At 33.2% G+C, this 14,780-nt stretch overlaps 2 protein-coding genes across 4 annotated transcripts in view; one reads left to right on the top strand and one right to left on the bottom strand.

The window, feature by feature from the left end:
* The window catches only part of LOC108968019 (flotillin-2), a 402,447-nt gene extending 397,027 nt beyond the window's left edge, over positions 1-5,420 (bottom strand). For both annotated transcript variants that reach the window (XM_018931738.1, XM_018931739.1), the window contains exons 1-2: positions 5,258-5,420; positions 4,379-4,599 (exon numbers count right to left, since the gene is read on the bottom strand). In XM_018931738.1, coding sequence (XP_018787283.1) covers positions 4,379-4,427 — 49 coding nt within the window. In that variant the 5' untranslated portion in view covers positions 4,428-4,599; positions 5,258-5,420. The remainder of the gene's footprint in view (positions 1-4,378; positions 4,600-5,257) is intronic.
* Positions 5,421-6,907: 1,487 nt separating this feature from the next.
* Positions 6,908-10,150, top strand: LOC108968065 (serine/threonine-protein phosphatase 4 catalytic subunit). Of its 2 annotated transcripts, none has more exons than XM_018931832.1 (3): positions 6,908-7,181; positions 7,557-8,605; positions 9,260-10,150. In XM_018931832.1, the coding sequence occupies exons 2-3, from the start codon at positions 7,812-7,814 to the stop codon at positions 9,387-9,389; spliced, it is 924 nt and encodes a 307-aa protein (XP_018787377.1). In that variant the 5' UTR covers positions 6,908-7,181; positions 7,557-7,811; the 3' UTR covers positions 9,390-10,150. The 2 variants fall into 2 exon arrangements, with proteins under 2 accessions (XP_018787377.1, XP_018787376.1); XM_018931831.1 differs by having other exon boundaries at positions 7,554-8,605.
* Positions 10,151-14,780: the final 4,630 nt, after the last annotated feature.

The following is a 14,780-nucleotide window of genomic DNA, read 5'->3' as shown; positions in this document are numbered from 1 at the left end:
AGTTATCTGCTTTTAACATGTGGAAGTAAGTTTCCGAAGACTATAATAGAGGGCATTGCTCTTGACAAGCACCGTTAGGTATTTAATTGTAGAAATGTGTTTTGATAACTTTGTTGAAAATATTGAAAGAATTTACGAATAAATAGTAATTACTTAGTGTAGCAATGAACATAACCTTAAAAAAATCGAAAGGAGGCTTTTGCAAGCAAATTTTTTTTTTGCAGTATGTTCTGAACACCAAGTTACATCTTTACTTTCTAAGTCCTTTGATTACAAATTCTTTAGAAATGCTTTAAAAATATTGAAGTATTATTTAGTACTAACACGTTTCGCTGGAAGAAGCAATGAGTTCTCAGATGTAATTGAGAGGAAGAGCGCCTAAAATTAGCAGCTTACTCACAATTGAAAACGACCCCGCTGGGCGATTTCCACAGCAACCAGTTCTACGTTTCCGGAATTTACCAGGATTTTTTCCGGCCAAGGGCAGTTAATTCGAGGATCTAGCCCGGTTTGAATCGGTAACCGAAAAATAAATATTTTCATCACCAAACCTACTACCAGCAGCCGACCTGATCTATATCATCTTGATTCATTGATGAAAAGGCTCTATCCAATAATACTGTGGAACATGTTTGAGATTATTGTCTGGGGGGTGTCTGTTGCACTGTGTAACCATCCGGTTGGTTGTAACAGATACAACAGATGGAGCCTGTCAAGGCCTTAAGCCCACGGGCCGCATGCTGTAATTGCATAACAGCGAACCTTTACGGTCCCAAAAAGTTCCACTAGGCATCATGACTCCCACTCTCAACAGTCCCAACTCATCTTATGCGCTCGATGCCTGATAGGCTAAGTGTGCAGTCTTTAAATGCATTTTTCTCGAAATTGTGTTTTTGAATACGGTTGACAAGATTTCTCGAGAACTTCTCAATCGATCTTCATGAAATTTTACAGAGATCTTTGAGAGACAATTCTTAAAGACTTCGGCGAAGGATTTTTTTCGAATACAACTATTTGAAAAAAAAGTTTCGCGAAATTTTAATTTTTTTTGTAAAAATGTCTGTCAAAAATCCAATTCCCAGATGTTTTTCCTTTATCCAAGTTCTAAGTTACGATTTTAACTAAAAAACTTTTTTTTTCACTTGAGATGGTCCTGTAAGGTCCTGCTAAATTCTAACAAAATATATAATTTTTTATTTCAGAAAAAAATTTTGAAAAAAGCTGTTTTTCCCCCGACGAAACCAACGTAACCCGCCTTAAGTGCACAGTTACCACCACAATACCTTATGTCATAAATGCCCAGATAACACACGGTCTTAATTAAAAACCACTCTGTAAGATCTTAGTAGCGTTGAACTGGTCAAAAGCTCTTTACACTTTTAGTCAAACAACGATACTAGAGCACATTGAAAAATCGACGCTTTCTCTAGGGACATCAAAATTCCAACGAATTCATTTGTTAACGTATTATAAACTTATACGTACACACACGCTCTTGTCGATTTGAACATACTATATGTATGTATAACACTTGGAGAACATGAACCCGGTTACCCAATGGATAATGAGGGAGCTGAGTTTCCATTGCCTGACAATGAAGAAGTTCGAATAGACATTACCCGATTGCCGACCGAGCTATTCAAAACGGCGGCGATGAACTGATAAGGAACATGCATCAGCTTCTTTGTAGAAAATGGTCAGACGAAAGCATGCCCGACAATCCACAAAATGGGAAACCCCACATTTATCTTGGTGTGAACCTCAACATCGCATATACATAAGTTTCTATCGAGCGCATTCTGTGAAAGTTTAAAGCCCACCGGCAGATATTCACCATGCGCCAAATCTTGAAAGAGACCCGTGAAAAGAGGATCGGCACACACCACCTCTTCGTCGATTTTAAAGCTGCTTTTGACAGCATGAATATGCCGCTGAATTTGGTATCCCCGCAAAACAACTACGTCTGTGTAACGTTGCTGACGTTGAGCAATACCAAAAGTTTTATCAGTATCGCGAAGAACCTCTGTGAGCAGCTCGATACTAAAAGAGGTTTCAGACAAGGCACTCTCCTGCGACTTCTTCAATCTACTAAGGGAGAGGCTAACAGGTGCTACCTGCGATGGAGAAGTAAAGTCCTCTCTACACGAGCAAAAACCAAACTTTATAAAAACTCATTATTCTCGCCTGCTATATGGTGCAAAGGCATCTGATGAGTCGACGTTACGAGTTTTCTTGAGAAACGTTCTGCGGAAGATTTATGGTCCTTTACGCGTTGGCCACGGCGAATATCACATTCGATGAAATGGTGAGCTGTATGAGTTATACGACCAAATTGACAACAGACAGCAGCTACTGGGTGGGCCATGTAGTCCGAATGGATGAAAACGCACCAGCTCTAAGAGTATTCGACGCAGTAGCCGCGAGTGGAAGCGGAGGAAGCGGAAGGCCTCCACTCCGTTGGAAAGAGCAGGTGGAGAAGACTTTGGAATCTACAATTGGCGCCAAACAGCGAAGAGGAAGAACGACTGGCACGCTGTTATAAACTCGGCTACAAACGCGTAAGTAATGTCTACGCCAATAAATAAGAAGAAGAGGTATATAATTACGTTTATATGGTTCATATAATATATATTTATGTGATTGCAGCCGTTAAGTAAATCACTTCGAGATATTTCCTCATTGAGTCATGAGCATGAGTCACATATGCCTCAAATATTGCGTAGATATGTATTTAAAGCATATGGTTGACCTGACTTCTTGATCAGTAAAAATCATAAATATTATAAGCATGAAATAAATTTCAAGTGGCAATTAAGCCTTGTACAAATGAAATCTGGATTACGCTGTTGAGTATACAATCGATTATTTATAGTTTTATTGATATAACCGTACAGAGAACGCCCAATCATTGCACATAAATTAGTACTCTGATAAGATAAGCGGTTAACGAATCATAGTTAACGCTATAAAACTATAAATATACATATATACATATGTATGTTTTGGTAGCGGCATTTTTTTGGTAGCATTTGTCAAACTGTCACCCCCCATTGGGTCAAATTTTACAGGTTTTACTATAGTTGTTTACAGTTTTTATTATTCATAGAAAAATCCCCGGCTAAGTTTCAAGTAAGAATTAATTATACACTTTATCGCATAAAATGTCACAAACATATGTACATACATAAATGAGCAAAGTCAAAATGTGACTGTGAATCGTTAAAACAAACTTGTTTTCTGTATTTCCATACAAACTAATGTAGCTTTTATCAGTTGAATAATTTTAATAAAATTTCAATAAAATATGGATTTTTGTAAAAATATGTACTTAAAAGGAGCACCAGTGGTTCCCTAAAGGAGCAACCAACAAACAACCTCTGTAAAATCTAAAATAATGATTTTTAAGAAAAACCGACAATGAAAATGTTTAATGAATCGGAGTTATCTTTATCTTTTAGCTTTTAAGGATAAACAACACGTGAGTTCGAGTGTCATTGAACTTTTAGACTCTGGCAAATTACAAGAATAATCCTTATTATTTATATATATACATACATACATATGTATGCATATAAAACCCTTTATCTAACGATTGGTTTTAAGTGATAAATGTTAGTTGAAGAATACTCGTATAATAGTTTTATTCTGTAGCGACATGTTACAAGAGCATAAAAACTCATGCAACCAAAGTCAGTTTACGGAACATGTTTAGGAACTCATAAAACAATAAAACAGGGTTGTGTTTATCTTAAATGCTGACGGACGGTAATTCGAGGAATTAATTGTGGTTCATCACAAAAGTCTCATACTATCGCATTAGCAATGTGGTTGTGTGGAAAGAACTTATAAAATAAATATTTGTTTAAATTCTTATTCGTCCTAATATGTATTAATATGTAAGAATTGACCAAACGGTTGAAGTTGTAAAGTAAGCAGTAAATGAGAAATGAATAGAAAAGTTTCGCGGCATTTTATTGATTTTATTTTTTTGCATACATATTATATATGTGCATATGTATGCATACACAGTTATTAAGATATGTATGTATGTATGTATGTATGTATGTATGCATGTATGTATGTATATTAAAGCCGCTCCATCCGTTTTGTTATATGCGCATGTATTGTCAGACTGACGGCGCTGCACATTTCCGTTTGTTGGCACGTTTTTTATTTTTTAATTGCATATACGATATAATTATTTACATACATACATACATATGTACATTCCGTTAAGGAAGAAACAACTTGTGTACACGTAATCCTAGCGAAAAAGCCGGTATCATCTCAGAACAAAAGCAACGCAATATGTTAAGTTCGTGTTATTGTAAACTTTGTTAAATTATTCATTCAACATTCATAATGTTGTTGCACTCACCTGAAACAATTAACGCCTCATTTGGTCCAGTCGTATGAATGTTACCCATCTTAGCTTATTCCTTATTATTGAATCTCTCTAGGTGTGTGTCGATTTAAATTATATTGTTTTGTTGGTTAAAGACCGCTTTAATTTTTTAATTAAAATGCACAGAAATACTTTTCTATTAATTCACTGACACTATTTCACAATGATTATATACGGTGGGACAAAAGAGAAACCTATATATAAAATTATAAAAAAGAAATGTAAAAATATAAAATATATATAATAAAAATATCTACATACTAATAAGTATTCATTTTTGATTTCTTTTTATCAGCACAAAAGCACGCAGAAAAAGTATTTTTGTCAAAATGCACTAACACCTGCAATACCAAGATATCGCTTTAGAATACCGCATTAAGTTGATTTAATAAAAAATTCTCAGAGGCACTTAAAAAATTAAACACATACATATGTATATCTCGCAGGCAGCAGCGCTACATAAGAAAACACACAAATATGTGGGGTGTTGGGTGTTCGATGATATAGAACTACGTCATCCTATGCATTGAAACGCCATGCCTTTTGCAATATGTATTAATTGGAACATATTAACTGATGGCCACACAAAATTTCAATTAAGAATTGCAAATTAACGCTATACATGTATCTACTAATTATCAAAGACGGTTGCTCATTTTATCTGGGTAAAATTATGTACAAATAAAAGTACTAATTTTGCGAAAGAAATAAGAAAACACATCTTCCTTAAAAAATCTAATTGGAATTTCAACCACTTTGCGTTTGTTTTGTTTTTTATTTTTCTTTCTTTTGATGCTCCGCTAGCGCCTACGATTTCTTATCACATTCAGTTTATAAACCGGTAACACTTACTTTTTCAGCTATTTTCACAAGTTCACTTTTTTCTTAACTATTTTGATACGTTTTTTTTTACTTTTGCTTTTTAACCAACAATTGACACTCTCAGCACACAAATATACGTAAAACACGACCGTACTATCTCAACTCTCGACTGCTACTCACACAGGCGCGTTTGTGGATGGCGCGCCTGAGAAAAATAACCGCTCCATCCATGACGTCATCGAATACAATCCACACAACAGGCTGCCAACTTAACACACTAGCTTTATTAGAAGTTCTCTGCTTTTAGAATAATGTAAGCCTATTTAAAAAGTTAATATGAAAACTGAATTCAATAATAATTTATTTGAAATTAATTCTCCTGTTGATTTATAATGCAAAGTTTTTTATGGAATTACAAATTTGTTATATTCTCTAGAAACAGATGGTTCGTGGATTGCATGATGTTAATAGAACAATGAATTTGAATGTCTATCAATTTTTTAAATATAAAGTAAGAAATTGTCTGGACTAAAATCTTAAGTTATATTTAGGATTTATACCATACAATTATTTATAGCCAGTTCTTTGTAATCAGTGAGTCCTATGCACTCACGTAATCACTTTGCCGTGGGTATCTACGGAAGTAGGTGCTAAGAGCTTTCCACAAAACAATTTCCCGAACAAAATTGTGTGACTTATTATTACAGTGAAATTTTAGCACATAAGAAAGAATGAAAAGTCTCTAATGAAGCGAAGAAGAACCTCTATTTGGATTAGCCAGTACTCAACAGCGAAGCACGCTTTTAGATAAAAAAAAAGCATATACCGAAATTTTCTCTCCAAGCGAAAGTCTAAAACAATGTGAAGGAAAATTGTGTATGTAACAGCCATAAAACCATTTTGCTTTTTGATGCATCTATAAATTTCTGTATGTATTGTTTCAGGAAACAAAATGCAAATAATATTATGAGTATCTATAAAATACAATTTAAATTATATATTTTGACGCAATAAATATTTTCAAAAGGTTTAAGGTATCGTCTCAGTGTGATCTTCCCAGAAATCACTCATTTTCGCAATTTTTTTCATGTTGAAATTAACTAATTGGTTCGGATTTTTTTCATGAATAAATAAATTCATAACGAATACAAAATAATTTTTTTTATGTTTATGTATTGGGTGTATAATAGTTCAATAAATTGTTGAAATGACACTTAGAAAAAGATCCTGTACGATGTCCACGATTGCGGCCGCAATTTTGTTATAAAACAAAAGTTTTAAAATGATGTATAATTTGTAGGAAACTCGCTATCGCATTAGGGAAGCTTTTCATTTTTTTATTCACCAACTTTAAATGTTGGTGTTCTGCTACCTAACTAACTGGCTTCACACTAATTATTCTTCCAAATACATGTGGCAACATACAAATCAAAACATGATATTCGATATCGAAAAATGCGAAAACAAAGGTAGGAAAAAATTAAATGTTGTTACCGTATCTCCTTTTATTAATAATTTTTTGACTCAATATTTCACTAATTCAACTATAACAGTAATATTTAATCTCGATTTGCGTGTTATTAAATTTTTTCATTTGCGAACATTTGTATACGCTTGTGGTTATATTAATATAACAAAAATGAGTTGAAATATTCACATAACTTGTTGTAGCTACGAACTATCTGGCATCATTTGTTTGGCGAAAGAAGCCAACAAGCGCGGTGATTTTTCATGATTGTGGACTGATATTAAACACATTCTAATTACAATTACAATAATAAAGTAATAAATACATAATAAAAAGTATTAAAAACATTAAAGAGCAGCAATCAAATTTTGCTGCATTGTTTGCGTTTCGGGTGGAGGTTGTAGGATTGTGTGCAGTTAATCTTGTTCCACCAAGGAAAATCGGTGTAAAACGTGAGACAACCGCTGCAAAATATACCAAAAAGAGGTAAGTAGTAAATGTAAATTAAGAAAACACAAATGGGCTCACGGACTTATGCTGCTATCGAGGTCGGTGTAAGTACCTCCAAGTGGTTTAAATATTGTATGCATTGCAATTGTGCTAATAACAAACTTGGTTAGACTTTATAACAAAAGTTATTGCAACGAGGAACATGTACAGTATTTTCGTGCAACTAAGTATTCTTATATTTTTTGGTAATGTTCATTACATTAATATTCATAAAATTAATTAAATTATTAAGTAAAGAATTCAGTTTTAAATTCATACTCTACTATTCACTCTAGTTACACATTAATTTAACTTTCACTTAACGTCTCTATGTGCTTAGTGTATGACTAATAATATTGTTTCTAACAGAAGTTTCTTAACCAAGAGCATATCTTTTGGAACACATGATTACTGCCCAACTTTGAGAACCAACGCAACCAATACATAACCACTTCCAATTTTTCGAACTTGCTACAACAAAAACGCCACAAGATCACCATCAAAACTTCGCAACACTTGACAGACTCCTCAGCCGCTTTGAGCAGTCGTAACAACAACAACCGCAGTACCAGTTCCTCTCCTGCAACAGCAACACATTTCTCATATTCAGCATCGAGGAGCAACAGTATGACCGATTATAGCGATTTGGATCGCCAGATTGAGCAGCTGAAACGCTGTGAAATAATCAGAGAAAATGAAGTAAAGGCACTATGTGCCAAGGCCCGCGAAATACTCGTTGAAGAGGGAAATGTGCAGCGTGTTGATTCGCCAGTCACAGTGTGTGGTGATATTCACGGACAGTTTTATGATCTTAAAGAATTATTTAAAGTTGGTGGTGACGTACCCGAAAAGAATTATCTATTCATGGGAGATTTCGTCGACCGGGGCTACTATAGTGTCGAAACATTTCTGCTGTTATTAGCGCTTAAAGTACGTTATCCAGATCGCATCACATTGATACGTGGCAATCACGAATCACGCCAAATCACACAAGTTTACGGATTCTACGACGAATGTTTGCGTAAATATGGATCGACGGCTGTTTGGCGCTATTGTACCGAAATCTTTGACTATCTCAGTCTTTCAGCTATCATTGACGGCAAGATATTCTGCGTGCATGGTGGCCTGTCGCCTTCAATACAGTATTTAGATCAAATAAGAACGATTGATCGCAAGCAAGAGGTACCTCATGATGGACCCATGTGTGATTTATTATGGAGTGACCCTGAAGATCAGACGGGTTGGGGCGTGTCACCACGAGGAGCTGGCTATTTATTTGGTTCAGATGTTGTGTCGCAATTTAACCGCACCAACGACATTGATATGATCTGCCGCGCCCATCAATTGGTCATGGAAGGATTCAAATGGCATTTTAATGAGACTGTACTAACAGTTTGGTCGGCGCCGAACTACTGTTATAGGTAAGTCAGATACAAGGGGTTTGGTGTACTTCTTTTGCCAGAAAATGTTTGTATTTTATAAAAGTAAAAACATAGCACCATTACAGGTTTTGACATGAAAAAAGAAATAAATAAAACCAACCAGTTTCAACCTAAACTAATTGCGGTGAACATAATTAATCTTTGGAAATTCATCTAAAATCAATGCGATAAAATAAAATTAATTTTGTTATTAAACAGTCTGGTGCCTGGTCTATTTTTTTAATTAACAATATGGCGCGCTGTTTTTTTATTTTGGTTTTAAAATGATCGCAACTAAAAAAGTGCTTCGATCAGCCACTAATTTTTCTTGTTAAAAAAGATTTATATATTTCACTGAAATTACCTTGTTATAGTGGTGACCAGTTTAAAAAATATAGTTTTGAGAAAAACTCATTTGAAGTTATACACGAACGTTGCAGAGCAACCGAGAACCGTAAATATCAAATAACTCGAAAAGTATCCTCAGATTTTTTCAGTTTTCTAAGAATATTTCCAATTTATACACATAACACTTTAAAAAATGCAAAAACAGCGATGTTTTGAAAATGCTGACAACCCCTAGCACCATAACTTATAGCTACGATAAGTGAAATTATGTTAAGTCATTTGTTAATTATACATTTAATGTTGCAGATGTGGAAATGTGGCAGCAATTTTGGAATTAAATGAGTACCTGCATCGAGACTTCGTCATTTTCGAAGCCGCGCCTCAAGAAAGCAGGGGTATACCATCTAAAAAACCGCAAGCCGATTATTTCCTCTAAAAAGCACTGGCAATCTGATCAAATTACTGGACATCAACTCAAATTGACATTTTGCGAACTAACTAATGCAGAAAAACGTTAATACGATATTACGCTGGAGGGAATATCAAATTTCCGGACCTGTTTAGAAAACAACTAGCAACATTTTGTTAGTATTTTTACTTCTCTTAGCCTATTTTACTTTAAGTTATTTGAGCGTACTTCCTATGTTAGAACAAAAATCCCCTTTTATTTGTCAACACACACTTACCTCTGGATCATTCATTTATACAACAAATTCAACCTACTGTCCGTGTTATGCTTGAGTATCGTAGTTTTCAAACAAATCGAAAATAACGTTGGCGCCCACGGTTAGTTGAAGCGGTGTAAGTTTCCGATTAGTCAGTAGTATTTACATACATAAACAAATTGTGCGCAATTTATACAAAGTTCCATGATATTGAAATATGTATTGCTGAAAGTCGTACCATAATAATAGTAATTTCATATACCGATATCATTTTTAAATAAGAATTAAAACTTATAGAAAGTAAAACCTCAAATGTATTGTAAATTGAAAGAACAATATCGAGAAATTACGTCACATGAGTAGTGCAAAGAGTTGAAGCTAAATTTAGTCATATGTAACTGCCACAGCTCGTAATTTGTCTCACTTTTTACTGAAAAGGCGTTTTTTCCATTCAGCGCCAGATACGCCAAAAATAAAAGAAGTGAAATCTGGTGTAAAAATTGTAGTTTTGTATAAATAAAGCACACAAAAACAAAACCAAAATTACAAAGAACTATAAATGCAGGAAATATTTTACAATTTTGTTATATGAGTCTTACAAATGACGCAGTGTAGTTTGTGATTTATCAGAAAACAACTTGCGGTCCTGTCAGTGGCATGACGTTCCGTAAATAACACAATATTTTTCAATTAAATGTATCAAGACTCGAGGATTGTAATTATAGTGTTGATTATTATATTGTGAACACGATAAACTAAAGTAAACACAAGCCGTAAAATTATATGAAATAAATTTAAATAAGCATAAGGACTAAAATAAAAAATATTGTTTCTATTTAATTGACAAGTACTATATTTGGTTGACATCTGATCGTCGTGTAAGCGATATGCAAACAAGGTGATATTAAGGATCGTGATCGTACATTTATATTCGTTTGCAATTCGATTAAGGATAGAGCGTATATTAAACCTTGGTTGCTTGATTTCATTTTCGTGAGAATAAAATTTTTTTAATCATTCTTAATGTGATAAAAAATTTGAAATTTCATGGTTGCCGTGTTTCTAGCAACAGACTTACGAAATATTGCACCAGAAATGAAAAATAACGTATAATCAAAAAATTCAAAATTGTTTTTTTTTTTTATTAATTATGATTCACCACATCATATTACAAAAGCATCAGAAATTTTAGGCTTCTGCGACCCAAAAAAACCAAAGTTTATTAAAAATTCAAAAAAAAAAAAAACGTATCAAAAAGTGCATGATTTCCTGAAACAAAATAACGTATTATCACTCATGTACAAATAACAGAGCATCACCCATGTAAAAATAACAGAGTATTTTTTTTTTATAACGGAGTTAGCCTTGCTTTATTGTTATTTTTATTTCTATGGGTTATGTTCAATGTGCTTTGGTTATATAATTTAACGGATTTTTATACTGCAAGTTATAAAACAGAAAAAAAGAAAAGAAAAGTGTTAAAGGTGCCGAAAATAATAAAGAAAATTTGCAAGGTTGTAAAAAAATTTACAAAACTGAAGAAAATATAAAAAATCGAATGCATAGTAAAAAAAATATGACAGCTTATCAAAAGCAAATATTTGCGAAAGGAAACCACGAGAAATAAAAGCAGCATGCACATCTAATTATTGTGTAAAAATTTCAACTCGGCATTGTTCTCTTTATTCGGAAAATGTGCGAAGGAGATATTTGAAAATTTTTGGCAAGTGTCATGAGACTAAAAGAAAGTTTATGTAACTAGAAGTATTGAAGTTCATGCTAAAAAGCGAATTTATGTGGAAAATTCCCAACGTTCATATTCAATATCCTATTTTTTGCATCATAAATGAGTACGTAATCAAGTGTGCAGTAAACTGTTTTTGTCAACCCTTGGTATTTCGGAAACTATGGTAAGAAGTTGGTTGAGTTCCAGTGAACTTTATAGCAATCAATTGGGTACAGAAGTTAATAAAGATTTTGCAAGTGGAAAATCCAAGAAACGCAAAACGGAAAAAAATCTATCAAGATAGGTTGAATTATTTAATTAAATGGCTGGAAGACATTCCGAAACCAGAAAACCATTACCGACGTCAGTATGCAAATAAATTGTATTTTCAATCAGAATTTAAATCGCATGCCAATGTCTATGAAGTTTATTCTCGAGACTCTAAATAGCATAATGCAAATGGTATCGCTCCTATATTCTTCACGAATTTTATGAAATTTTTAAATAAAAATAATTTATCGATTATTAAACCAAGAAATTATACGTCTAACATTTGCATATCGTTCGATTAAAGAAATATCTCAGTGGAACAATATGATGTCCACAGAAAAGATATAAGTGATATGAGAAGAAAAATAATGACATTGAATGTGGTAAGGCTCTTTATTATGTATGGACATGCAAGCGGTAAAGCTTATTCCGCAGTCAAAGACAAATGCATCTTATTACAAAATGAAACTTCAAGTTCATAATTTTACTATATACAAATGTACTCATAAATCTGACAACTATGTCTGGGATGAAACTGAAGGCAGCCTTGTTGCTTCGACTTTCGCAACAATAATAATAAAGCACATGAAGAAAGAAATACTTAATACGCCAAACATCCAACACTTTATTATATATTCTGATGCTTGCTTTTATCAAAATCGGCATGCAGTATTATCCAATGCTTTAATATCGTTTTGTGTAGGAAACCACATTACCATTGAGCATAAGTATTTGGTCGTAGAGCATACACAAATGGAATGTGACTCTACTCACTCATTGATACAGCGCAAAATGAATAATAAACAAATTAATTTGCCCTCCCAACTAGTTGAATTAATGAAAGACGCACGAAAAAACCCATATCCACTAGTTGTTCATCACCTACAACACAGTTATTTCCTGGATTATGAAAATCTTCCAAAGCGATATTCATCTATACGGCCAGGTAAACAATTATACATCATTTCTTTATTTAAAATATTTATGTAATTTTAAAATAAGTAAATTATTTTATTTTATTATTTATTTTTTTTCTCAGGTAATAAAGTTGCAGATCCCATAGTAAATATGATTCGTGCTTTGGCATATTATACAACGGGATCCATATAATACAAAACCTGGTTTAAGGACGAGTATCAGCTTCTTCCACAAAGGACTGCCAGAAGTTTTTAAATTCAGCAGTCTAATCTTTTGCACCCACAAAGGTTAACGATAACCAAGAAGAAATGGCAACATCTGCAGGACCTAAAGACTTTGATTCCAGCACACTGTCATTACTTTTATGATATACCGTTTGAATAATTAATTAATTATTAAACATTGTCCTCATTTTGACTTGAATTATTTCAATTTTTTTTTAGTTCTTATGTACATATTAATAGTAGGAATAACATGAAATATGGAAAACTTGCAACTTTTTATTTAAAATAAAAAAAACATTAGTAATATTCAAATTCAAATTCTACATTTTTATACAAATTTAGATTGATCATATCTACGTTATTTTAATTTAAAAATGAAAATTCAAAATAACGTAATACACCTACTATAAAGTAAGCTTAATTTTTTTGCTTATTTTTTTCTAAGATATACTTATAGTTTTATGTTAATTCAGATTTGAAAATTTTGTTTCAATATCTCAAGTGGTTTTCTTTATACGGGGTTTTGCTTCTCGTGTAAACCTACGAAAAGTAATGTTATGTTATTTTGCATTTCAGGTGACGATATATTCAATAATAAATCTAATAAATTTGCAAGTAACTTACTGAACTTATAAAAATGGGCATAAGTAAATTAATTACTTTTAAAATTAACTTAAATTTATTCGATATGTAATTTTTTGAAGTTTCTTGCTTTTTTGAAACAACAATTAATTTCACATTACATACGTATATCCTCCATCACAACCTGGTAATTACCAAGAGCATCTCCACCCTTGTTAATAAATTCGATAAAACGATAAAGGCAAAAAATGCATCTCAAGCCACCAAGTAGTGCAGTTTATGGACCCGATAAGGTTTCCATTTCCACCGCACAACGATGGTTTCAACGTTTTCGTTCTGGTATAGAGGTGGTCGAAGATGCGCCACGCTCCGGAAGGCCTGTCGTCGGAAATTGCGATAAAATCGCTAAATTGGTCGAAAGAGACCGACATAGTATGAGCCGTAGCATCGGTCAAGAGCTGGGCATGAGTCATCAAAAAAATTTTTATGAACAATTGAAAATTCAAGAAAAAATACCGCAAGTCTTTTTTGACAATCAATATCTCTCGAAGTAAATTGGTTTCTATTTTTCTGCGAAATGGTTTAGGACGGCGTAGTTTGGAAACCGTTCTATATCCAATTCAAAATTTCCTTCATCGTCGTCATCGAAAAAGTCAGCTTCATTTTCATCCCAGTTTTCTATTATTCGTTCGAAATCATTATCAATAAGCGCCCTACAATTAAAAAGTTAGGCTTAAATGTATGATATTGCACTTGTGCAATGATAAATATAAACTCTCCAAACTAATGGCAAATGATTATATACATACATATGTATAATTAAGCATTCACAATAATTCACAAAATAATGAAAATTTAGCACGGCATTTTCAATATATCAGAAAGCATTTCACTCTTTACTACCTATACTGACAAAAGCTGAACAACACGGTAGAGGCTCAAGAATATTTGCGGAACTCTATCAAAGGAGAATAGTGATAACGTACAATTTGCTTTTGGCGAAAAAATAACTGTAGATTGAAAAACTATGTAGCTGCCAGATCGACGAGAAGTTACCATTGCTAATATATAATAGTACATATGAAATTCTATGCAAGAAGGGGTTGTTAAGTTTTGCCACGGCGACTGATGCGAACTTTTGCATGAACTGAACCCTGGCCGTTCGTAGATGAATACGAGTATAATAGATTTCTCGTCTGGTGAAAGTTACTTTCTTCAGCAAGAAGAAATGTAAAGTCAGAAGAATAATATAATATATATAAAAAAGTCATTCACCGTCGAACTGTCATCGTAACCGGTTGCTTATTGAGTTTGTTAAAACGGTATAACGGTTTGTTCTGMRTTTATATTACGCTCGTGCTTTGTTTGTGAATTAATTTTTTATCGTTTTATATCTTTTCAATCACTTAATTTCTTAATTTGTTAAACTAAAATTCGCGTTT

The sequence above is a fragment of the Bactrocera latifrons genome, unplaced genomic scaffold, assembly GCF_001853355.1.
Source record: "Bactrocera latifrons isolate USDA-ARS-PBARC rearing strain unplaced genomic scaffold, ASM185335v1 scaffold_20, whole genome shotgun sequence".
Lineage (NCBI taxonomy): Eukaryota > Metazoa > Arthropoda > Insecta > Diptera > Tephritidae > Bactrocera > Bactrocera latifrons.
The sequence above is the reverse complement of the archived record's forward strand: the minus strand, read 5'-3'. Positions and strand labels throughout refer to the sequence as shown.

Coding starts and splice junctions, on each gene's coding strand:
- LOC108968065 (XM_018931832.1), top strand. CDS start 7,812: ATGACCGATTATAGCGATTTGGATCGCCAGATTGAGCAGCTGAAACGC. Junction 8,606..9,259: donor GCGCCGAACTACTGTTATAG/GTAAGTCAGATA, acceptor TTAATGTTGCAG/ATGTGGAAATGTGGCAGCAA.